General features: G+C 44.3%; 1 protein-coding gene across 2 annotated transcripts in view; it reads right to left on the minus strand.

The window, feature by feature from the left end:
- The window catches only part of PLD5 (phospholipase D family member 5), a 1,748,035-nt gene that overhangs the window by 218,619 nt on the left and 1,503,816 nt on the right, over positions 1-25,600 (minus strand). For both annotated transcript variants that reach the window (XM_069607944.1, XM_069607945.1), the window contains one exon: positions 9,889-9,979. In XM_069607944.1, coding sequence (XP_069464045.1) covers positions 9,889-9,979 — 91 coding nt within the window. The remainder of the gene's footprint in view (positions 1-9,888; positions 9,980-25,600) is intronic.

Raw genomic sequence — 25,600 nt, forward strand, 5'->3', positions numbered from 1 at the left:
CTTGTCATATGCAATGAAGGTGTTAAGGCATCACTCTAGTGATCTAACTTTTAATATACGGATTAAATATGAGATCTTGCTGTATGTATGCACTTGTCATATGCAATGAAGGTGTTAAGGCATCACTCTATCGATCTAATTATTATACAACATTTGAAACTGATTTTTAACCTCTGGGTATGTATTTACTGATGTAAACTATATATTTTCTCAGTACTGATGTAGAATTTTAACAATGTGTACAACCTGATGACATAGTGTCAAATAACTTTTTGATTATGATGTTTTGTTTAGTGAAAGTTTACAAATATTGGGAATGCTAACATTACGTTTACTAAAAACGCTTACTGGAAATGTTCTATTTCTCATATGTAACCATACTCACATTACAAATGAAACCTTAACTCACACTACAACAATACTTCCCCAAAATCACGTGAAACAAAGATATATATTTAGGCTAAATTCTGCTAGTTCTGAGCATGGAATGTTCAATAGGGGAACTATATGCTGTTTGGATGGTGTACTACCACTAACCTAAGCCTGTAACAATCAAACATGTGTCACTATTATACAATTCACCATGGACAGCTTTCTAAATATTATACAACATCCACAATTATATTGTAGCATTTGAGTGAGACCGATAAGACCAGAAAACCAAAGTTACTAATCACACACGTTGTTTTAATCACAAAGTTCTCCCTTCATTGTTGTGTTCACAATATAGGGTGTTTCAACCAGTTCCCTGTTCAACCATCACAGAGTCAAATATGCATTTACAAAGGAACCTTGATTGGAGTCACATAGCTCTCAATGTTTTGTTACAATCTCATAAATGCATAAACTCTTCTCATTTTGTTCCACACAACTCTTAATGTTGTGTTGCGGTCACAGTAATGCACAAACTCATCATGTAATTCAATAACCTAATCACAAAATACCTAATATTCACATAATGACCTAATGACAAGTTTGCTAATGTTCATTATCTCATGGTCACATAAGAAAAACCTTACAATGCCCTAACGCCCCTTTGCCAACATGTGTTTCGACCTTCCCTTTAGGTCTTTCTCAAGGCTGGACTTATATTAGCACAATTCGTAATGACTCTGTTTCCTAATTACAATATATGATCTGTACTTGTTTCTGAGAAAATATATATGCCTTCAGAAAAACAGAAAATATAGTTTAGTATGTCTTAATTAGGGTTCCGACTAAGTAGATCACATGGTCAACTTAGACTGAAGTTTTTCTGCCACCATTTATTTAGTTAAAAACGTGCTTCCCCTTAGTAATGAGTATTAAATGACCATACCAATAAAAGTTTATGCTAGATGCCAATTTGCAAGTGATCCATCCCGTCACTCTGTGCCATTGGTCTTAATGATTATCATGCATCACATCACTGGTTGTGTGATTATATTGTGGCAATAAGACCCAAGGCGACTGGCCACCGCCGAGGGTCTTATAGCCATTAGTACCCCGGCACGTTAGACCGGGGTACTAATGACATTTTTTTCTGTTTTGAAACGCTGCTGTGTTTCAAAACAGAAAAAAAAAAAGTTGAACAAAAATGGTCGCCGGGAAAGGGAAAACGTAGTCCGTTTTCCCTTTCCATGGCGGCCATCGGGAGCAGACGGGCTGGGAACAAAAGTGTTTCCAGCGCGTTCGCTCCAAGAAAAGAAGAAAAAAGAAGGTAAGTGGGGTTGGGAGGGCGGGGAGGGGATAGTTTGTTGGGGAGGGGAGTGGAGGAAAAAAATACTTACCTAGTCCCCGGCGGGAGACAAAGGCAGCCTCTAGCCATGGGGAGGCTCGGAGCAGGGATTGCCCCGTTTTGAGCCTCCTCATTGGCTAAGGGGCTGCCACGCCCCTCGCCGGGAACAGAGTACCCTGCACGCACAGCGTATACGAGAATACCGTGTGGTATGGCTCGGAAAAGAGCCAATCCACATGTTGCATTCCCGGTGCGCAGCGCGTGCCAGGTACTAATGTAAGTTAAAGCATCTGTTTGAGCATGTATCTCAAACAGAGTCCACTACATTTAGTGTTAAAATACCGATGTGAAACATCTTCCTGGAAAAACAACTTTGTTAATAAGGTCGACCCAATAAAGTTTTTTTGCAATGCTGTTTTTTCTCTTTTACCTTTCTGGAATGTCACTCACCTATATGCACCCCCAATGTACCACCTCCTACCTGCAATCCCTTCCTAATGATTTCCTTTTTGTTTTTTGAATTCTTCAGCCCATTCCTTTTTTCTCAATATATTTTTAGATTGACCTCATGGGAGTCAAACCTACACAAAAGTCAAGATTCTGAAGATGTTCTCATATGCTACCCCGGATGTGAGACATTCTATTTCAGACTTGCTAAAAAATACCTATGTCAGGGACATCTAGCATGGCAATTTTGGATAGTTGTCATGCATTTATGGTCAATATTGTTATCCAGGGGTTTTTGTATCCACTTCTACTTTTGTATATTTTTTGGGGCTTGATGGTTGGGCACCACTCGACTTGATAACAAACTACCACTCAAGAATTGCGCCACAATTGTTAATTCAAAAATTTCAAAAAACCTCCTTTATTCCTTATTTGCCCTTTAATTCTTGTTAACACGTGTTTCGGCTACTCAAGAGCCTTTCTCAAAACAAAACAGGGCTTGATAGGGTACACTGATAAATGCACGCATCCCGGGAGGTCAGCGCTCGTCGGCATGTATTAGCTCTAGAATTACCACAGTTATCCAAGTAACAGATGGAGCCCTGTCAGTGTACCCTATCAAGCCCTGTTTTGTTTTGAGAAAGGCTCTTGAGTAGCCGAAACACGTGTTAACAAGAATTAAAGGGCAAATAAGGAATAAAGGAGGTTTTTTTGAAATTTTTGAATTAACAATTGTGGCGCAATTCTTGAGTGGCAGATTATCTATTCATATTAGTAACCAAGGAGGTAGGGGATTGGTTCCTCCAACAAATTCCACATAGGATGCGACACGGCTGAAAGGCTAAATTTAAACCCATCTAGGTCGCCAACAGGAGAGGTTGTACCGACAAATATCCCAAAACACTAATCTGTTGATAACAAACTAGACAGGTTTCCCCTCTGCATTCATCCAACTGTCCCAGCATAAATAATGAGAGTCAGCACAAGTGTCTCAATGGGTGACCATCATGGGTTGCCAATAAGAAATGTGCATGCAAGCATCAGATGAAACAGGGAATAGTCTGTGCTTCACAAATGCCATTCAGCAAAATACATAAACAAGATCACGTCCGTATCACAGAAAATACTGTTCAGCAAAGCCAATAATCCATTACTGTAAAACATATGTATTCTTAAGCAACCATTCACACAGTCATAATTCTATTTACATGACTACCATACTACTGTAATATTGTATGATGCGTGTGTACTAACCCGTCACAAGTAACATGTTCGGGTTTTTCTATGTTATATGTCTTGTTATGTATATGTTTTTAATATTTTGTACATGATTAATAAAGAAAAGTGATATTTCTATATGAGACAGTTGATTGGGCACTCCCAGTTGAGACATTTCGAAACAGTAACTACTATGTGAGCACTAGTCCCATTAGGTGTATTATATTAAGATTTGTTTGAAACCCCGGTGGCAAGGACGTCATTTCAGTGAAATGCCAGGGGTAGCGGAAGTGACATCACATGACCCTTGACCTCTGATGACATCACGGGTATTGATGTCATTTGACCCCACCCCTAAGTGATATCACAGGAAGTGATGGAACACAACCTTTCACCCATTGACAAAACAGGAAGTGGCTTTTCATAGCATTGTTCCTAAGCAAACTTTGAAAAATATGATTACAATATCACTATAATATGATATACATTTCATACAAGAATGGACCACCATATGTATCGTTAAGATCAGTGTTGTTGGGTGTCTTGGCCCAGGTTCAAGTTATTATGCTGCAACATTTGGTGCTGTGGGCTCAGGAAATCCAAGAGGGCGGAAAAGCCCACATGTGCGCCAGAATCCTAGAGAACCGTGCAGTTTTGCGCACACCAAAATGGTCCGCTGACCTGCCACCCACCAGTGCAAGCATGATGGGCCAGGGGTGCCATGAGTGGAATGTGTGCCAAAGGAAAAACAGCAGTGCCTGTTAGCTTAAAAGCGCTTTAAAATCACCTTTGTTTCCCTTAATGCAAGCTAAAAATGCCTATTTTAAACATCACAAGATATTAAAAAATCTCAATGAACACCAGCAGACATTTGGCAGAATGTATTCTTGTGTGCATACAAAATCTGGAAAGATGAAGAGCCCAACACAATGTTTATAACAAAACTGGCTGAGCTGTGGATGTCAGCAGCTTAAGTTAAATGGACAGAAAGCCACTAAAATCGAAATGTTTAAAATACATGAGTGACCTACTTTTGAGTGTAACATAGGTTGCAACTGTTAAATGTCATAGTTTTGAACTTAAAATCAGCATTCTAGCTGCACGTGTAAAAATTGTAAGTTGGATTTGAATGTAGAAAACTGGGAACAAACATAACATTTAGCTGAAGCTTGGCTTAAAGAGATTGAATTCTGCCTGACAACTACCCCCGACAGGAGTTGAACTGGCTCAACAACTCTTCCCAGGCCTGGCTGCATCCTGCTGCCCCTGCCAAAAGGAGATGACACCTCTCTGATTGAATTAGGGGAGTGGCACCTGGGGACTACAGGAAACTAAACAAAGCACTGTCCCTGGCTCAGGCCAATGTTATATTGGGGGGGTCGTAAAATGACTTCCTCTTGAGAGAAACTGGGAGGGGCAGTGCCTGTGAGAGCAAGCTGAGCTTGGGGGAAGTGGATAAACCAGAAATTCCACCATGTGCTTTGGAAAACCACACCCCTTTGGGGCCAGAGCATGATTTTAAAAAGATGGATAATTCATAGTGCGGACTTGTAGAAATTATATAAATAACATCATCATTCTTGTGATTTTTCTGTGCACATTTTAAGAGGTGTAAGGACCCTGTGGTATGTTCTTGGGGATAGTAGTGGAAAAAAAGGTTGTTACTCAAAATGTATGCATGTTAAAAATCTGACACTTTATCATCTGAAACTCATATCCCTGGTGCACATTTGTGTAAAATCTGGAAAGGTTTATAGGTCGTTATCTGGATGAAAAGGGGAGAATTCCGTCATAAGTGGACACGACATCGTACAAAGACAGGGATCGGATGGTTTGGTGCTACAGAAAATATGTTAACTGGACCTATAATGTTAGAAAAATGGTACATAGATAAATATGTATTTGGGTCAGAAATTGATTTGTGTGCAATTTGACAAGGGGAGGTTCCTCTGGCCATAAAACCTACAGCATCACTCTGACACTCCATTTCTTTCCTCCAATCAAGGGAGAGAGGAAAGCTTGGCCAATGATAAGTGAGAGGGGCAGGCTTAGCTATGCCCAGGCACACACCCATTTTCAAAACACATAAAAAGGAACATTGACACCCAGGTAGAGACATTCACTTTCCACTTTCTTGTGGGACGCTGTGCCAGGAGACTCCAGACTTCAAATCCATCAATCTCCAGAGACCAGAGATCCAGAGAGACCAGAGATCCAGAGAGACCAGAGATCCAGAGAGACCAGAACTGTGCAGTGCTGAGAGCAGAACCAGAGACCAGACCGCTGTGCAGTGCCGCTAGCAGAGCTGACCCAGATCCAGTGAGCAGGACCAGGCAGAGACCGTCCGTGGCGAGGGAACCGCAGTCCAATCCTGACCCGATCCGTGACGAAGTCGCATTCCTGTCCAAAATCTAGTGTGAGTACCCAGCTAGCACTGTGCCAAAACCAATCTCTTAGTTTAAAATAATCTAATCCAAACTAGTTTAGCCTATTGGAACTGCCTCCTAGAATCGTGTCATTCTGTCATCCTTAAACCTGAAAACTGTCATCTGTCCTTCTGAGCTTTAAAATTTCAAATCCGAAAAACTACCTTCTAAATTGGCCGTATCTCCGGAACGGTTTGTGCTAGGAGCGAGTTTTAAGTGTCATCTTAAAGCTAAGATTCTAACGAACCTAACTTGCTACCCCTTATAGTGCCTCCGTAATTGCGCTCGACGCACGCAACTAAATTTGCCGCGATTTGACATTTTGCTTAATTTCAGCCACGCGTAAAAAGATTTGTCCTTGCTTTCCTTTGCTGAAATTCGTTTGCAACCTGACAATCATTCATAGAGCATTGCTAAAGTGATCTTGAACTAATACCAAGTATCTGTCACCCACCCTGAACCTCTATAGGGAATTAAAAATCATTTTAGCATATTTTTCACTTCTTTGCATAACACCTTTAAAGTACTTTGCCTGTGTTTAAAATCATCCCTGTTGCTCTAAGCTTGCTAGGGGGGAACTGAATTATATTTGATTGCATTCCTGAGAACTGTGTGCTTTTCTTCCATCTCTTTACATTGCATAAGGGGGGGGTGGTGAATTGCTACCAGGGGGAAAAGCGATTGCATTGTTTTGGTTGAAATCATATCAAGTTTATTTTCTGTACTGCATTTTCATTCATCATTGCATTGTCCTTGAAGCCATAAAAGCATTCCCAGCTACTTTATCCTCTCTTTATCAACTTCTAAGACATTAAAAAGACTGTACCACTATAACATTATCTATTGTTGATCAACATCATATTCTCAAGTGTGATGTCAAATATTAATTTACTATAAAAGTGTGATAGACATATATTGTTTAATTTTCAAATAAACCTTTTGATTTGCAAAACAAACCTACTTCTTGGCTCAGTGGGGTCAGGGGATTCTAAGAGAGGGGTGATAGATAAGAGTTGTCATCCAGAGTAAACGAACTGGACATAAAAATATATCAATAAGGGCTTCCATCAGCATTCCAGACTAGGCATTGACTTAGCTGTAGTGTTGAATTGAAGTCGCTTATAGTGTGTATAGGCCCATATTGTCAAATTACTGCGAATGCAAGCAGGCGTTCATGGCCAAATGATAATGATGTGCTATTATATAGCAGTTGCGCATAACCGCTTTATATAGAACACATTTACATACAATATCACCCAACCTGTGTTGTTACTCATTTATTGACCTCAGAAGGATGAACGGCTCAGTTGAGGTGTTAAGGAACAGACTAAATCAGCGACTCACCCCCTGAAGTGTGCCTGAAATAAAACTTTAATGAGTCAATTATTGTATAGAATTACAGATAGACAAATTATTTGTTGTTCCTTTTCTTTCTTAATTAGGGTCACTGCTGAAAGTGTTACACTTGTGGAACCCCTTGTTTTTTTAAACAGAGGCCTGAGCAAGAAAGATAGCCACTCCAGAAGCAAAGAGGCACATGGCGCTGGCCACAGCGCATGATCTTGCATTTAAAAGAAAAACATTTTTTGTTGTTTTATTAGGGCTCGCAAGGGAGACTGCAAGTGAGACTGCAGGGGTCACATTTGCGACCCCTGTTTACCCCTACGTGATGCCCCTGCCCGGTTGAGTAAGTAGGTGTCTGGGCCCACATATGAGTGTGTGGCTATCTATGAGACAGACTGGAAAGTATAATTCTAAACATCTTTAAAATTATACACAGACTCGGCCCACGCTATGAATTGGCCCATCTCCCCATCTCGCTCCTTACTCTCCTCCCCGCTCCCTACAATAATCCTCGGCTCACTTCCTTGCCACCTCTCATGCCCCTTGCACTCCGTCTCTTTTCCGCTCCCTTTTGCTACTCACTCCTGTATTCTGATATACTCTCCACTGCCTCTGCACACTACTCCCACTATCAGTATTTAAATCCAACCTCCTAGTTCTCCTACTTTCTGAAGAAACACTTGCATAGCATTCTACGCCACCACATCTCCATGTTCTCCTCTCATCCTACCTCTATACGACAACTCCACGCTACTTATACCTTTACCCTATATCCTAAAACATAGCACTTCCTCCACGTTCACGTTCCTATGTAATACTCTTCTGTCCTTGTTCCTGGCTCATGCTTCTACCTCCCCTGCATCTTCTGGTCTTTATATCCGCATCCCCTCACCCATTGTTAAAGACACTGGTCAGCCGCTCTGTAAATCAATCTTAAAATGTTGTTTAAGCATTTTTGTGACAAAGTAATTGTTCCCTGTAATTTTCATCAAATAAATACATAAACAAAACTCAAAACTAACGTTGCACAGCCTGCACAAAGATGGGCAATCACTTTACTCGCTGAGTTATCCTATCAGGCTAAGTGACACAAAGCACACAAATAATTTACAAAATGTGCATTCATTGTCCACAACATTTAAACAGTATTGAGTTTATTTGTGGCTCATTTTTGATTACAGGGCATACTTTACAAAAATAGTTCTAATGACAGGAGGGCATTCAAGGCATACTTTACAATCGTTTGTGAGATACAAGTACATGAAATATAAGGGCGACGGACAGTGGAGGGGTTAAATTATACTGTAAAATTTAAAAAAGGAACATGTAGCAGGCATGAACACTGGCGTTCACCCTGCTGGTCTATTTCAATTGTGTAGACTATATTAAAGCACTGTTTTTTCAAGCACCACTCATGCAAGATTGCCTCTCTGCCCTTAACCCTTAGCCAGACTTCTTGCTAATATGATGTGTACGATTGATGCCAAGAATGCCTTGCACACTGCACACGTATGTGTAGCGATATAGTCCTCGGAGAAGGCGCAGCCCTATGGCATCTTGCCCTCATGCCTGCTGTTCTACTATCTGCCACATTGCCTCAGTACACAAGTCAGACAGAATACCCCCAAAGTATCCTACAAGTGAGTGGCCTGAGGACTGAAATCTGTCTATGAAAATCTTTTGTGCTTGTGCGTGTGTTGGTGGTGTGTGTGTGTGTATCTTTGTGTGTCCACCACATACACGTGCACCTCGCATTCAAGATGCTTATCCAGTCTTCTTTTACATAATGGGACTTATAGTTTGGTTTTCCCAATTAGGAATCCAGGACTAAAATCCCAGAATGCAAAGAAACTAAAGGTCGGCATTAGCATATCCTGAATGACATGGGACATGTTGCCATGAATGGTGACTTTGCGTGTGTGTCTCTTGAAGGGGCCGTTAAAACACAGATGCTGTACTTGAGAGTACTTGCGTATGTATGCGTTCATGCCTACCTCTATGTTGCTCAGTGCTTCTTCATATGTGCCGCTCTGTGATCCTGCCAGTGCCACTGTCTAGCAGACATTGTGCCTCTGTACACTGGTCGGTGGGCGTCTATGCATATGTAAGTGTGAAATCAACAATGTGGGCCTGATTCATGGAATGTTTTGCATGGTGCAAAGTGACTTTTCACTGGTGCAAAGTGAATTTGCACTGCCAACAAACACCCTGATTCATGTAACAGTGGAAAGAGTCAGAAAGACATAGCAGAGGAAGCCATTTTCTGTGTAGTGCTGTTTATTGGAAATTGTAGCTTACCTTTTCACTATTTTTATTTCTGTTGAATAACTCCCTGCCATGTTTGCATGGTCTGGCGCTATCTGACGTTACTTCACGTGCCACTACTTCTTATAACGACATGATATCAGAGGTACTGTGATGTCACTTCCTCTGATGTCACTGATGTTACCTCTGACCTTTTGGTGAATTGATGTCTATGCCAGAGCCACAGTTAGCAGTTGGATGAGAAATAGGACCCCTGATAGCATTAATGTTCACACAATTATTCATCTATGGAGTTTTATGAAGGGGATCACTGACTTGCTCTAATGAATGATAACGAAATATTTGTCGGATATAATGCTTAATAGTAGAGGTTAATGTCCTGTTTGTATCCGGCTGTATTTCAAAAAGTGGCTCTGTGACATACTTTAAATTGATCAGACCAACACACGCTTTTCCTATTTGTTTACTTACCAATATAGGCAGCTCTGTCCGTCACCATATACTTGCTGCGATTGATTCTTGGAAAGGAAGCATTTTTCTGTTCCTTAGGAGCAAACAATTTCTGCAGTGAAGAAAGGAAAGCACGGGTCACTACAAAAATAACCATACAGGGGGCACCATCAGAATATTAGCCAAATATAATTTTGGCAATCAACTTCAAGAAATGTCGAGTTGTTTTCTTTTTTTCATTTTTTTTTTAAATAGTTTGAGGTTCTTTATTGGTTTTTGTATTATCCTAACATACTATCTTGTTCTCATGCCATTACAGCTACGTGCAGCGCAAAGTCGTGCTGGAGGCAGTATCCGCCCCATTGCCTGCCCATGTGCTCCAATCTTACCTTCGGGCACTGCTTCACCCTGGTAACGGCACCATGGTATGTTTGGAGCACTTCTGTATATTTGCACATACAATTGTCACTTTTTATGTAATGTTTATAATTTAAAGATACATGTTGTGCTCTGAGACATCAACCACACTTGCGACCCTGTCGGTAGCCGTGACGGTAAAAACGGCATGGCTGCTGCCGGAGTCAGTTTTTTTCTGGCGCCTAGCAATGGGGAATTACCAGGGCATTACAGCCCTTGTGGTCATGGTAATTCCCCATAGTCAGGCACAGGAAAAATTACTCCCCAGTACCATAGGACTCAATGGGAATGGGGAGGACAGACGCACCGGCACTGTGTGCAACGGTGACGGTGCATCCGTCAAGGCCTGCGGGCGGGTGCCGTTCTGCCCGCCAGGTCAAACCTGGCGGGCAGGAGGGCACCCGCCCGCAGAACTGGGAGTGTGCCGGTCCAGTAACAGCGCTGCTGGTAGCTTACCGGCACCGCTGTTACCAGACCAGCATACTCGTAATGAGGCCCTTGGTCTGTAAACCACAAATGTGTCTTGCAATGTATTTACTTCCTTGAAACTACACACAATTACATGAGAATGCACACTTGTGTTTCTGAGCACTGGAGTCAGGGATGTCCCCAGCCCCTGTTTCTCTGAGGGTGTTTCAGATGTCTGTGTAAAAACACATTTCTTAACCTGCACCATATTCTGAAAAGGATGCTTTTGCATGGGCCTGATTTACGGCCTGACAATGGCCCTGGTAACCATCAATAATGCAAGTCAGGGGCTGTGAGGGGATTCTCATTGCAGATTCATGCTTTTGCATGTCAAAACAAGCATTGGCAATGCAAACCGATTGGGCATTTGAGTAGATATAGGAAAGGCACTCGCCAGGCACTGCCATAGTGATATTAACTGCCCATTGATGGTAGCAGGTGCAACATTATGGCAGTACTTTGGCATTTAATAGAAGTGCCTGGCAAATGACTAATACTCATACACAAACTTAAACTGTTGGCTTTGCCAATGCTTGTTTGTAACAGGACTTCAGTGAAGGAGACGCATAGTGCTTATCAACCGAGTGGCTGAAGACAGATCTGGTTAAGACATTTTTATTTCACCAGTAGCTGTACGCGATATTCAATCAACACTACAGCCAAGTCAATGCCTAGTCTGGGATGCTGAGGAAAACCCTTATTAATGTATTTTTATGTCTAGTTCAGTACTCTGGATGACCACCCTTGTATAACACCCCCCTCCTAGAATCCCCCTGACCCCACTGAGGCAAGAAGTAGGTTTGTTTTGCAAATTAAAAGGTTTATTTGAGAATTTAAACAATATATATATATATATCACATGTAGACATATGATGTTGATCAACAATGGGTAATCTGGCACTAGCACACTTCTTTACAATCAATGAGGAGTTAGTATAGGATAGAAAAAGTAGCAAAAATACTTTTATGATTTCAAGGGAAAAGCAATGAGGAATAAAATGCAGTACAGAAATACTTGATATGATTTTAGCAAAAGATAAGATAATCACTTTTTCTCTGGCAATTCACCCCCCTCCCCTATGCAATGTAAGAAATGGAAGGAGATGGAAAGAGGAGCACACAGTTCTCAGGAATGCAATCAAATACAATACGAAATTCAGTCCCCCCCCAGCAAGCTTAGAGGAAACAGGTAGGAGTTTGAAACACAGGCCCAAAATGCTTTTTAAATGTGATGGCAATGGATGGGAAAATGTGCCAACTGATTTTAATTCCCTCTAGACATTCAGGGTGAGTGGGAGATGCGTGTTGGTATTAGTTCAGGCTCACTTTAGCAATGCTCTATGAGTTATTACCAAGTTGCAAACGGATTTTAACAAAAGAAAGAATGGAGCTGCTATTTTGACAAGTGGAGAAATTGAGCCAAAATCGCAAATCGCGGTAAATTTCGCGAGTGCGTAAATCGTGATTGCGGAAAAAGTATAAGGAGTAGGAAGTTGGTTCCAGAGATACGGACGATTTAATAAAGGTAGATTTTCGGATTTAAAGTAAAACTCAAAATGACAGGTGACAGCTTGCAGCTTCAGAATTGACAGGTGACAGTTGTGCAGCTTTAAAAATGACAGATGACACGATTTCTAGGAGGCAGTTCTGCTTAGGTTAAAATAGTTTGGATTAGATTATTTTAACTAAGAGATTGGTTCCGCACAGTTCTGCTAGGTACTCACAATATAAATTTGAACTAGGCCTCGTCACGGATCTGGTCAACACGTCCGGCTGTGGTTCTGTCTGCTCGGCGGGTCAATCAGGCACCGGTTCTGCTCACAGCGATCTGGGTCAGCTCTGCTCTGCTGATCTAGCCTCTCTGGATTCTGGATGTAACACTGCTTTCTGGGTACTGCTACAGGTTCTTGCAAAAATTCTCGGCAAAACTTCAAACAGCTCGCCCGGCTGTTGAATAGTTTGGTTAGTTTTGAGGCCTGCTAAAGAGGATTCAGCTGGTGGATTCAGGCCTCTCTGCTACAAATTCTGGAGTGAATTTCTGCTACAGGTTCTGGAGATTGATGGATTTGAAGTCTGGATCTCTGGATGTGAAGTCGTCGGTCAGCATGCTCCGCAGCAAATGGAATTGAATGTCTCTACCTGTCCCAGCAGTCTCTTTTTATGTGTTTTGGAAAGTGGGTGTGTGCGTTGGTCATAACTAAACCTGCCCCTCTCACTTATCATTGGCCAATTCCTCCTCTCTCCCTTGATTGGGGGAAGGAAATGTGAGTCAGAGTGATGCTGTAGGTTTTATGGTCAGAGGAACCTCCCCTTGTCAGATTGCACACAAATCTATTTCTGACCCAAATGCATATTTATCTATGAACCATTTTTCTAATATTATAGGTCCAGTTAACATATTTTCTGTAGCACCAAACCATCCAATTCCTGTCTTTGTACGATGTCGTGTCCACTGATGACAGAATTCTCCCTTTTTCATCCAGATAACGACCTCTAAACCTTTCCAGATTTTACACGAATGTGCACCAGGGATATGGGTTACAGATGATAAAGTGTCAGATTTTAACATGCATACATTTGGAGTGAGACCCTATTTTCCGCTAGCAACCCCCCAGAATACACCACAGGGTCCTAACGCCTCTCAAAATGTTCACAGAAAAATCACAAAAATAATGATATTACTTATATAATTCTGACAAGTCCGCACTATGAGTTATCTATCTTTTTAAAATTATGCCCTGGTCAAAAAGGGGTGTGGCTTCCCCCATACAGGGTGGAATAACTGGTTTATCCACTTCCCCCAAGCCAGCTTGTTCACAGAGGCACAGCTGCCCCCCAGTTTCTCCCAAGAGGAAGCTATTTTACGACGCCCCCAATATAACATTTGCCTGAGTCCAGGACAGGCCTTTGTTCAACTCCCTGTAGTCCCCAGCTGCTCCACCCCTAATCTAATCAAAGATGTGACAACTCCTTTTGGCAAGGGGAAGAGTGGCTGAGCAGGTTTCAACTCCTGTCGGGGGTAGTTGTCAGGCAGAATCCAGTTTCATTAAGCCAGGTTTCAGCTAAATGTCACTTTTTGTTCCCAGTTTAAATCACTTACAATTTTTACATATACATTAAATAATTACTTCCTTCAAGTCATTTCAGAATATAGTTTTACATTGTATCCACCTCTTAGCAAGTCTTTCCTTGGTCTGGTTTTGTTTCATTTGTTCAGTTTTACACAAAAGTCTGGTGGTTTTAAAACGCCGGCTTTCTGATAGTGGTGAGTACTAGTAATGCAACCATTTTTGGGATTAAGAAAATGAATTCCCCACAGTTCTGAGTTGCTTTTTTGGCAATCAGCATTGCCATTCCCAATGGGTTCAGGCTACTGTGTGTGTAGCCCAATGGTGGTTTTAGGCAGTGCCCTCCTGTGCTCCCAACATAGGCAAACATGGGTGGCAGCCTATTCTTCATGTTTTCCCTGTGCACTCTCTGGGGAGTTCCGGCCATCATGTTGTTTTCCATGCCAGTACTGCACAGTTTTATGGTAGGGCTTGTATGCATGGGTAAAAACATCCCACAAGCCCCCCCTCTTGCGATGGCCATTCTGTCCTTTCACTGATGGAACTCGCAAGATCTGGGATGTTCGCCTCCTCTTCTTCCAATTCCATGGATGTCACAGTTCAGCATCTTTTCCTCCCTCCAGTCGATCAATCAGTTCTCCTTGCTGGTCCTGATGGGAGGATTGGGCTGTACCCCGGGACCCTCGGGTCTCTGCTCCCGGGCCCCCGGTCGTCCTCCTTGGTCAGTCTCCATGGTTTCATCTCTCCTAGCATGATAAAGCAAAGCGGCAATACCTATTCGTAGACATTTCTTCACCACTATTAATGGTGTGGCGAACATATACATTTTATGAATCGGAAGATATGAACATATACATTTTCTTTTTTAAATTAGGAGACAAGAACATATATATATACAAGGATCACAGAATTTTATATGCTATATGTGGAATATTTTAGGGTTGGAACTGAATTACTCTTGAGCGGCCCCCTCTGGGATTCCAGTGGATTCCTCCAGTTGTTGCAGAGTGTGCCTGGGATGGCAACACTTGAGCTGATTTAAATGTACCCACTTGTCTTCCCCTTCCGCCAGACTGCCTTTGGGGATGCAGATCTTATAGGCAACAGGGGAGATCTTGTCTATAATTTCCAACGGTCCCTTCCATGTAGGCAAGAATTTTCGCTGTTTGGCCTGGTTCCTTTGGAAATTGTATAGATAGACCCGATCACCCACCTTATATTCCTTTCGGGTAGTTTTTAATTCATAGTGGGTCTTCATGCTCTCGGCTGATCTTTCTAGATTCCGCTGAGCATAGGCAAAAGCATGCTGAAGGTGTTTCCTTAAATTCTCCACATACTCATGAGTTGTGGAGGCATTTATCAATGTTTGCTCTTGGGTTCTGTAGAGCAAATGCTGGGGAAGCACCATCTTGCGTCCCGTCATCAACTCAAATGGTGACATTTTAGTTGCAGGTGAAGGGGTAGATCTGATGGCCATTAGGACCAGAGGTAATCGGATATCCCAACTTGGCCCAGAATCTGCCACAAACTTTTGTAAGATGCTCACAATTGTCCGGTTGTAGCGTTCTACTGCTCCAGAAGAAGCAGGCCTGTAAGCAATGTGTAGCTTCCTTTTAACCCCTAGTATCTCCCACATCTTTGTCATTACTTCACTGGTGAAGTGGCTACCTCTGTCTGACTCAATCCTTTGAGGTAGACCAAAACGAGAAAAGATGTGGTTAATCATCAGGGCAGCTGCAGTTTCTGCCTTGCAATTTGGGGCTGGGAGACATTCCACCCACTTGGTAAACAAGCATGTGACGGTCAACATGTACTTATTTCCCCTAGCGGAGCGAATCACGGGGCCTACAAAGACGATTTGTAAATCTGACCATGGGAGTGTCATTCCCCTCTTTTGGAGAGGCGCCCGGTGTGTGAGGGATGTTGGCTGAAATTGTACACACACAAGACTACCCTTCAAGTATTGGTCGAGGTCCTGCCCCATGTGTGGCCAGTATGCAACCTCTCTTAAGATTTCCAGTGTTGTGTGAAACCCCCTATCATCATGGCCGTGACTTAACATCAGGCTTCGGAATGAGGTAGGGACCACTCACTGATCGGGGCCAGCTTGGGATTTCCTTACCAACAAACCGTCTTGGATTCGGAACATTTTTGGACATTTAATCAACACTCTTAGGTCCGTTTTCCCAATGTAATCGGTATCCGTCAGGGGAAAGTTCTCAGGGTCCTCAATGTGTTGGTAAAACTTACCAATTATTGGATCCCCCTTCTGAGCTGTAATTAAATCAGCATCAGGGGTCTCCTTACTCCATTGTGCAATTGAAAGATCATTGTGAGCATTTGTCTGGGACCTAGTGATAGCAGTGACCTGGATTCCTGCCAACAGGGACTCAATCTCAATTAGATCACCTTGGATGGCCCCGGTTTTGGCCAGCTGATCAGCTAAGTCATTTCCAGTTTTGTCTGGTCCCTCTACTTTGGAATGACCCTTGATCTTTTTCCAATAGATGGTCATCCCATTCGAGGTGACCAGATCATCAATGTTTTGAATTAACTTCCCATGTTTCAAGGGTTTGTTATTAGCACATAACATGCCTCTGGTTTTCCAATTAACCAGGTGCTCCACGAACCCGTTCCGTACATAATCCGAATCTGTGATTATGACCAGTTCGTGGAGTTGATGCTGGATAGCAGTGAGGATGGCCTGATGCACAGCCATCAATTCTGCCACCTGACTACTTCGGGGACCAATTTTGTATCCAGCGGAGGGTTCTGGGAACTCTTTCACCCATGCATTCCCTACGCCAGCCACCAGTTCTTTCTCCCCGTCGTTGTCAACATGGTAAGAGCATCCATCCACATAGACAGTGGGAATTCCTTCACACTTGTCTTCTTCAAAGACTTTGTGTGGGGAATTAAGGTATGCCTCCATGTTGTCCTGGATTTTTAGACTTTCGTCCTCGAGACAGTTTTCTCTGGCACAATCATGCAAGTCAGCCAGACCTTGCGCGAGGGGACTCTTCTTGTTTTGGCCATATCTGACCTCCACAGGAAAGCCTTGCATTGACAGAATCCAGGAAGTAATTCGGGATTTACTCACATTTCCGGCCCGGATTCTGTCGCTTTGGAAATATTGCAGAGGCTGGTGTGGAGTCTCCACTATGATGTGTTCCCCCTGGATAAACGGGCGGTAATTCTTCAATGCCCACACCGTTGCCAGGAGTGCCTTCTCACAATCGTTGAATTTTTCCTCCACAGAGGATAAAGTTTTGCTCGCATAGGAGATTACTTTATTGACCTTGTCATGCTTTTGGTATAATACTGCCGTCAAGCACGTATTAGAGAACCCTGTCTCCAGGAAGAACTCCTTGTTTGTGACAGGGTAAGCTACGCAAGGCGCTTGTGAGAGGCTTCTCTTGAGTTGTCTTACTGCCTCGGCTTGTTCTGGACCCCATTCCCACTTGACCCCCCCCTTCAGGAGATGAATCAGGGGTCTAGTGATCTCTGTGTAGCCCTCAATGAACTTTCTGCTGTAATTAGTAAGTCCAAGGAGGCTCCTTAGTTCCCGCAGAGTTGTGGGATCCTTCAGTTTCTGGAGTGCTTCCACTTTCTTTTCTTGGGGACAGAGACCCTGAGGAGTAATCTCATGCCCCAAGAAATTAACACGGGTTCTACACCACTGTGCTTTCCGGAAGGAAAGTTTTGCTCCGGTGGCCCTCAACTGTGTCAGAACATAACGGATCTCCGCTATGTGTTCCTCCACAGATGAACTTTTGATGAGGACATCATCTACATAAGCCAGGTTACCCCGCGCACCCAGGTCGGGCATGGCCTTATGTAGGAAAATGTTGAATTCATTGCCGGAGTTGAGGTATCCGAAGGGAGTCCGGGTCCATGTGTACTGCTGGCCCCCAAAGGTAAAAGCCAGTTTGTATTGGTCCTCCCTACTGACAGGCACGGTCCAGTATCCATTGGTCAGGACTATTGCTGTGAATACCTGTGACCCCTGAATCTGGGCCAGCCCTTGGTCAATGTAGGGCAGAGGCCATCGGGAAGTATGGACCCGTTTGTTGAGCTCCCTAAGGTCAGCGCAGAGTCTCCACTGGCCGTTTGGCTTCAATATTCCCAGCACCGGATTATTGAAAGTGCTGTGGACTGGACGGATTATTCCCCGGGACTCAAGGTTCTTAATTATTTCAGTAAGGGACTCCATGGATGCGAGAGGCAAGCGATATTGCTTCACAAACACTGGAGTCATTCCAGGGTCCGTGGGAATTGTTGTGGTGTGGATGTCGGTGCGACCACAGTCATATGAGTCTACCGCAAAGAGATCTTGGAAATCCAAGAAAACTTGTTTCAACTTTTGCTTCTGTTCCAGAGTCACACAGGCATCAGCTAGGTTGACTCTCTCTTCCACCATCTGCCTGAAGCCTGGAAAGACTTCTGGTTTGGCTATCTCAGCGGCCTCCTCCAGCTGGGTGGAGAAGTCCCTGGTCAGAGTGCTGATTTGGACTGGAGGCTTCAGGTGGGAAAGGCAGCCCTCATGGAGCTGGAAAATCACCTCATCCCTCCTGAAGTCACAAGTCACATCTTCCTTACCATAAGGGCAAGAAATGTACACCAGGAAGTTCCCCCCATGCTGGGTGAAAATCCTGTCTGGTGTTGTATTGTCCTCACTGTCACGGCCAAAACAGTCCTTGGGGATTGGTCCTAACAGTTCATTTCCTAAATCAATGGAGAAATGTCGGTCATCAAACGCCATTCCAATGATGGTGCCTGCGGCTAGAGTAATACTCTTTAAGTCGCTGTTATCCACCTCTATTGGAATGGTGTCATGTTCTATGTTGACTAATGGTGTTGGCTTTACCCCTAACCCTTGCTGTTGGAGAGAAGCATTTAGATGGATATAAGCATCAGGGTTTTTCAATTTTTGTCCTCTTTTAACTTTCACTTCCAGGGAGAATTGTCGGGTCCTTTCTGGGATGGTGACTTCCTCTTTGATCTGAATTTCAACTGCGTAAGGTAGCAATTGAGCTGACCTAAATGCTTTTTCTGGATCATCAAAGCCCATAGGATTATCCGCTAATCGGGACCAAGCTTTGAAGTTTATTAGGTCCAAACTATTGGCAAAGCGATTGAGAATGTCACTGCCTAAGTAAAAGGCGGCAGTGACGTCTCGCACGACCCAACAATTATGGACTATGCTCTTGTTGCCAATGGAGATTTTGAGCATACACCTGCTCGGCAGGAGATGTTTGGAATTAGGTGCTTCCAGGTCCATTTCCCATTTGTCTAGCAGTTTGAATGTGGGAATGGCCAGATCTTTTGGGAGTTGGCGGAACATGGCTTCGCTGATGAAGCTCTTACCGTTGTACACACACACTCGAGCGAGAACAGAGTCCTTCCCATCATTTAACTGAACAGGGATGAACAACTGCTCTCCAATTTTCTGAATATCAGCCAGGCTCTGAGCTGATTTCACATCTTTCTGGACTATAGGAGTGGGAGTGTCTGATTGTGGATTGGTAAAGAATTTCAGCGTGTTTCCTTCCAGTGTGGAATACCACCTTAAACTGGAAGGAAGGTTGATTTTCAGAAATAGAGAGGACCCCCCACCACCAGTCTGTTGTCCTACTGCTATTACTGTCACGTCTGGAATTTGGTTGTTCTGGAAGTGAAATTCTACTTGGTCAGATTTTTGTTCAACCATGTGGCAGGTGCCGTTTAAACTAACATGGTTGACACTCTGTTTTAATTTTATTGGTCGGCTAGTCTGGGTCCAGAGGACCTTGTTTACACAATCTATTAGGGGTGACAACCTTCTCAGGAGGTCATTTCCTAGTAAACAAGTGGTGCCCTCTGGAGTCACTACTATGACCGGGTGTTTCACCTTGTGTCGCCCAATTTTAATGTCCAAGTCTGCAGTCCCCTCAACGGGAATTTCCTTCCCGTAAAAGTTCTGCAGTTGTCCAGGAAGAGAGGTGAGAGGAATTTGGTAATTCTCCCCCCTTCCTGCATTTAGTTCCTTAAAGGCCCTTTTGGACAGAAGGGTAGATTGGGATCCAGTGTCCATCAGTGCCAAAATTGTACCCTGCCCCTGTACTTGTACCGGGCATAATATCTTCCCTCCTTCTCCTCAAGGGGGCACAGATAATGCACATTTTTGGACAACTGGTGGGCTAACTTTCTGGTTTTTGACATGGCGAGAGAAGAGCGTTGGGCAGAATTCTGTGGAGAGTCTTAGGAATCTGAAAGAAAAAGTTGGCAACTGGAGATCAGAGCCATTGTGGGTTCCCCTGGTTCCGGTTCTGGGCCACCCAGCCCTTTTTGGAGGCAGTCATCAGGATGGTTTTGACCCTTGGGATTTTGGTATTGTCGGTTCTGGGATGAGATGATGGGCGACGGTAGCTCAGTCTCCACATCTCCCCAGTCTGAATTGGCATCCCTGGGGACCCATTTTTCCTTGGGAGGAGTTCCCCCATCTCTGAAGGAGAAGATCCTTTTCCCAGGATCTTCTGAGTATCCCTCCCCTCAAATTGGAAGACCTGTACCTCCTCCACAAAGTGGGTCTGTTTGGGTCCTTTGTTTCTCCTACCCCCCCTCTGCTCCTTGGGAGGCAGGCTTTCAGGGGCAGGAGATTTTGTTTCTGGTTCCTGGTTTTCCAGGGACTGTTTATAAGTTGGGAAGGAAGCTTCCTCCAAGGCTTTACACCCCTCTTCCCCTTGTGCCTCCTCCCTGGGAACCGGTGGGTTACCGGGGTGCTGCCCCCGTCATTGTTCTGGAGCACCAGGTCCAGAGTTTGGGGCATTCTGCAGTGGCATGCTCATCTGAGGGTTCTGTTGAGTCCTCAGTATGTGACCCAGATCCCGTGCCATATTTTGGACCTGGCACTAAAGTTGTGAAACCCGCTCAGGCTGATAAGGGGCTCTATTTTCTCCCCTGGGCTGATCCCGGGAAGGGTAGCTATCCCTTCTCTGGTAGTACCCCTGGTTGGGAAGATTTTGGTACCCCTCCACCCTTGGCCTCCCCTCTCCCGGATTAGGTTGTCTGGGTTCAGGGAATTGGGGAAAGAAGGATGGATGATTTTGGGGATGGAAATTGGGTGGACACCTGGGGAAAAAGTTCTGCCCAGGATTTGGTGAATTTCTGCCCTTCTGGGGGAAGTTAGGAGGGAAGTTCCCCGGGTCAGGTGCTTGGCTGGATCCCCCCCCTTGGGCTGGAGGAGTCCACACATAACCCAGGATTGGTTGGTTTCCCTTGTAGCGGGGACTTACATAGTCAGGTGGGCGGGGGACCCCATTTGTGGGACTACCTCTTCGACTCCCTGTCTGTGACTGGCCCGAGGGCCTTCTGGGCTGTGAATTATTTGGTGCAGGCAGGTTTTTAGGCCCCCCCATCTCCAAATCTAAAACGGGGGCAACCTTTACCTCTGCCACCTTGGCAGCAGCAGGGGTGCTGTTGGTTTTGGGGTTTTTCTGCGCATTATTTTTATTTTCCATGGGCTTCTGCACCTCATAGATCCGGGTAGCCTGTTCAATGACCCAGTCTAAAGATCTTTTCTCATGAAAATCTCTCACGAGCTGGGTCATTATGTATTTGGGTAAGGCATGGAAAAACGTATTGATAAATTCTCTGCTACCCCTGCGCACCCTTCTGGTGGTCTGCGCAAAAGCACGCTTTAATTCTTGCACAAACTCTTGTGGGGCCTGATCCTCCCCACATTGCAAATTGTAGGCTGCCTTGCGAGCCTCTTGAGGATTTCTGTGAACAGAAAAATGTTTCAAGATGGCCGCCTTATAGGTGGACCATCTTAAATGATTTTGGTCCTCCAGCCCCGCAAAGAAACTGGAGTATTCTGGGGAGAATGTCCATTTGACGTACTGGATGCAGCTACTGCTGTCCTTCAAATGGAAAGTCTCCATCATTTGCTCATAGAGCTCCAAGTGTTCCCAAACGGAATACTTGGCGTTCTTATGATAAGGAGTGATGACACTCCTGATTGCCTTTATTTGTTTCAATGGGTCCTTCAGCAAGGCCCTTTTTGCCTTATTGGCCTTTTTGGTTCGGGTAACACTGGTCCATTCATCCTCTGACTCAGAAGCACTGCTCCCAGAGGTGCCCGCCTGATCTTCCAGGTTTTCCCGGATTCTGCAGGCCTGGGAATGGCTGGCAGAATGTGGGGACCTGGTCTCCTGTGTCCTGTAATGCTCAGAGGAGTCTTCAGACCCCTCCTTGCTGCCAGGATTTGATGGGTACCCCCCCACTGACCTAACTGGGCAGAGGTTTTCAGGATGCCCTTAATGGGCCTACTCTCCTGGGGTTCCCCACTAAATTGCACTGTGCTTGGGTGCCCATACCCGGATGCCCGCCCCTCCATTCCTGGGTGGTACTGGCCTATGAGCCCCATACTTTTAGCTGGATAGTGATCTGCCATCCCTGTGGTCCCGTGCTCATGTGCGCCAGGGAACACGGGGGTGGCAGAGTCCAGGGACTGGTAGAGGTGAAGGCCTCTGGCACTAGGGCTCCTGAGGTTATGCTCAGGAGTTTCTCTTTCCCAGCGAACCTCATCTCTATCCGCCCCTGTTCCCTGTTGCAATGCAAGAGCCTGCGCTTTCAGTTCCTCAGTTAAGGCCTTACTAGACTCTATCAGTCTCTCCTGCATCGCTACCTGTTGCTGGAGCCTATCATTGTGCTGACAGAGAGCCTCATTTTCTCTCTGTGCCGCCTGATTGGTCCTGGAGTACTGGGCCAGTCTCTGCTGCAGGGGGGTTACCTCCTCAGACCCATCCCTACTGGCCTGCTCCTTTCTTGCCAGAGCCTCCTCCACCCTCCTGGTGTGATCTAGCAAGCCCTGATGCTCTTTTTGGAAGTCACCCAGCCCCTGGAGGGCCAAGTGATTTTCTTCAATTTTTCTTTTTAAGTGGCAAGACTTCCTGGCCTAAGGTATCCCTTTCCTGACTAAGAGCCTGCATCGGTGCCGCCAGGTTGTCCCTTTGCCTTTGGAAGGCACCATCTTTCTGGCGCTCCTGGTCAAACTCTGCCTGGGTATCCAGGTCTTTCAAACTCAGTTTATTGCTCTCTGCCTTCTCCCTATCTAGGTGGCTTTGCAGGGTGACTACCTGCTCGGCACATGCCCTATTGAAATCTAATTGTTGCTCCAGCTTTTTCTGGCTCTGCAGTAGGGAGTCCAAACCTTCTTGGTACTCCTTCTGCAAGGCCAGAAATCTGGTATCCTGGTCAGCCTTTTCCTGTTGCAGGATGTCCATATCCTCCTTTATTTTAGTGATGTACTGTCTGCTGTCCTTTTCTGACTCCTGGCTCCTGAGCAGCCTCTGCTCAGAAGAGTCCAGATCAGATTGGGCCTTCTCTAACACCATCTTTTGCCTATTTGCCAGATCTTGGCCTTCAGCACATTTGTCCTGCATGGCTCCCATATATAGATACAAATATGCCGCTATCCTAACCATCTTGTCGTGTTCATCTTTAACTTTAGGAGTCATGTATAATTCACTCAGGGCCACATGTAATGGACCCTGATCTCTCCATGTACCTGACCCTGTTTCAGTGACCTGTTGCGCGATTGCCTGCAACCAGACCGTTTGGTCCTGATGAGTCCACTCACCTCTCACAAATAGCTTATGTAAGAAGTGCTCTCTGGCTATTTTCATATCTACCAAGGTCGTCATTCTGGAATTTGAGTTCCTTCCTGACTTACATAAGTTTGTATTTTATTTTGCAAAACAGACAGTTTCCTTAGAGCGTTCCTTTGAGGGATGCTTTCACAGTGTAAAACAGCGTGGTGATCTAACCGGATATGTGTATCTGGTCAGTTGGCACACTGTATTAATCTGCACAAGTGGTAAATCTAACCCAGAATATCCCGGCTCCGAGCCCCCACTTCTGTAAGCGATATTCAATCAACACTACAGCCAAGTCAAAGCCTAGTCTGGGATGCTGAGGAAAACCCTTATTAATGCATTTTTATGTCTAGTTCAGTACTCTGGATGACCACCCTTGTATAACACCCCCCTCTTAGTATCCCCCTGACCCCACTGAGCCAAGAAGTAGGTTTTTTTTTGCAAATTAAAAGGTTTATTTGAGAATTTAAACAATATATATATAATCACACTTTATAATAAATTAATATCTGATAGTACACTTAGACATATAATGTTGATCAACAATGGGTAATCTGGCACTAGCACACTTCTTTACAATCAATGAGGAGCTAGTACAGGATGGATAAAGTAGCAAAAATACTTTTATGATTTCAAGGGAAAAGCAATGAGGAATAAAATGCAGTACAGAAATACTTGATATGATTTTAGCAAAAGATACGATAATCACTTTTTCTCTGGCAATTCACCCCCCTCCCCTATGCAATGTAAGAAATGGAAGGAGATGGAAAGAGGAGCACACAGTTCTCAGGAATGCAATCAAATACATTACGAAATTCAGTCCCCCCCCAGCAAGCTTAGAGGAAACAGGTAGGAGTTTGAAACACAGGCCCAAAATGCTTTTTAAATGTGATGGCAATGGATGGGAAAATGTGCCAACTGATTTTAATTCCCTCTAGAGATTCAGGGTGAGTGGGAGATGCGTGTTGGTATTAGTTCAGGCTCGCTTTAGCAATGCTCTATGAGTTATTACCAAGTAGCAAACGGATTTTAACAAATGAAAGAATGGAGCTGCTATTTTGACAAGTGGAGAAATTGAGCCAAAATCGCAAATCGTGGTAAATTTCGCGAATGCATAAATCGTGATTGCAGAAAGGTCTAGGCTTGTTAGAAAGCCTAGAATCTAAGCTTTCAGAGGAAAGTTAAATCTCGTTCCTAGCCCAAACGGTTCCAGAGATACCGACAATTTCATAAAGGTAGATTTTCGGATTTAAAGTAAAACTCAAAATGACAGGTGACAGCTTGCAGCTTCAGAATTGACAGGTGACAGTTGTGCAGCTTTAAAAATGACAGATGACACGATTTCTAGGATGCAGTTCTACTTAGGTTAAAATAGTTTGGATTAGATTATTTTAACTAAGAGATTGGTTCCGCACAGTTCTGCTAGGTACTCACAATATAAATTTGAACTAGGCCTCGTCACGGATCTGGTCAACACGTCCGGCTGCGGTTCTGTCTGCTCGGCGAGTCAATCAGGCACCGGTTCTGCTCACAGCGATCTGGGTCAGCTCTGCTCTGCTGGTCTAGCCTCTCTGGATTCTGGTTGTAACACTGTTTTCTGGGTACTGCTACAGGTTCTTGCAAAAATTCTCGGCAAAACTTCAAACAGCTCGCCCGGCTGTTGAATAGTTTGGTTAGTTTTGAGGCCTGCTGAAGAGGATTCAGCTGGTGGATTCAGGCCTCTCTGCTACAAATGATGGAGTTAATTTCTGCTACAGGTTCTGGAGATTGATGGATTTGAAGTCTGGATCTCTGGATGTGAAGTCGTCGGTCAGCATGCTCCGCAGCAAATGGAATTGAATGTCTCTACCTGTCCCAGCAGTCTTTTATGTGTTTTGGAAAGTGGGTGTGTGCGTTGGTCATAACTAAACCTGCCCCTCTCACTTATCATTGGCCAATTCCTCCTCTCTCCCTTGATTGGGGGAAGGAAATGTGAGACAGAGTGATGCTGTAGGTTTTATGGTCAGAGGAACCTCCCCTTGTCAGATTGCACACAAATCTATTTCTGACCCAAATACACATTTATCTATGCACCATTTTTCTAATATTATAGGTCCCGTTAACATATTTTCTGTAGCACCAAACCATCCGATCCCTGTCTTT

The sequence above is a fragment of the Ambystoma mexicanum genome, chromosome 4q (genome assembly GCF_040938575.1).
Source record: "Ambystoma mexicanum isolate Mex_15411 chromosome 4q, UKY_AmexF1_1, whole genome shotgun sequence".
In the NCBI taxonomy this organism is placed as follows: domain Eukaryota; kingdom Metazoa; phylum Chordata; class Amphibia; order Caudata; family Ambystomatidae; genus Ambystoma; species Ambystoma mexicanum.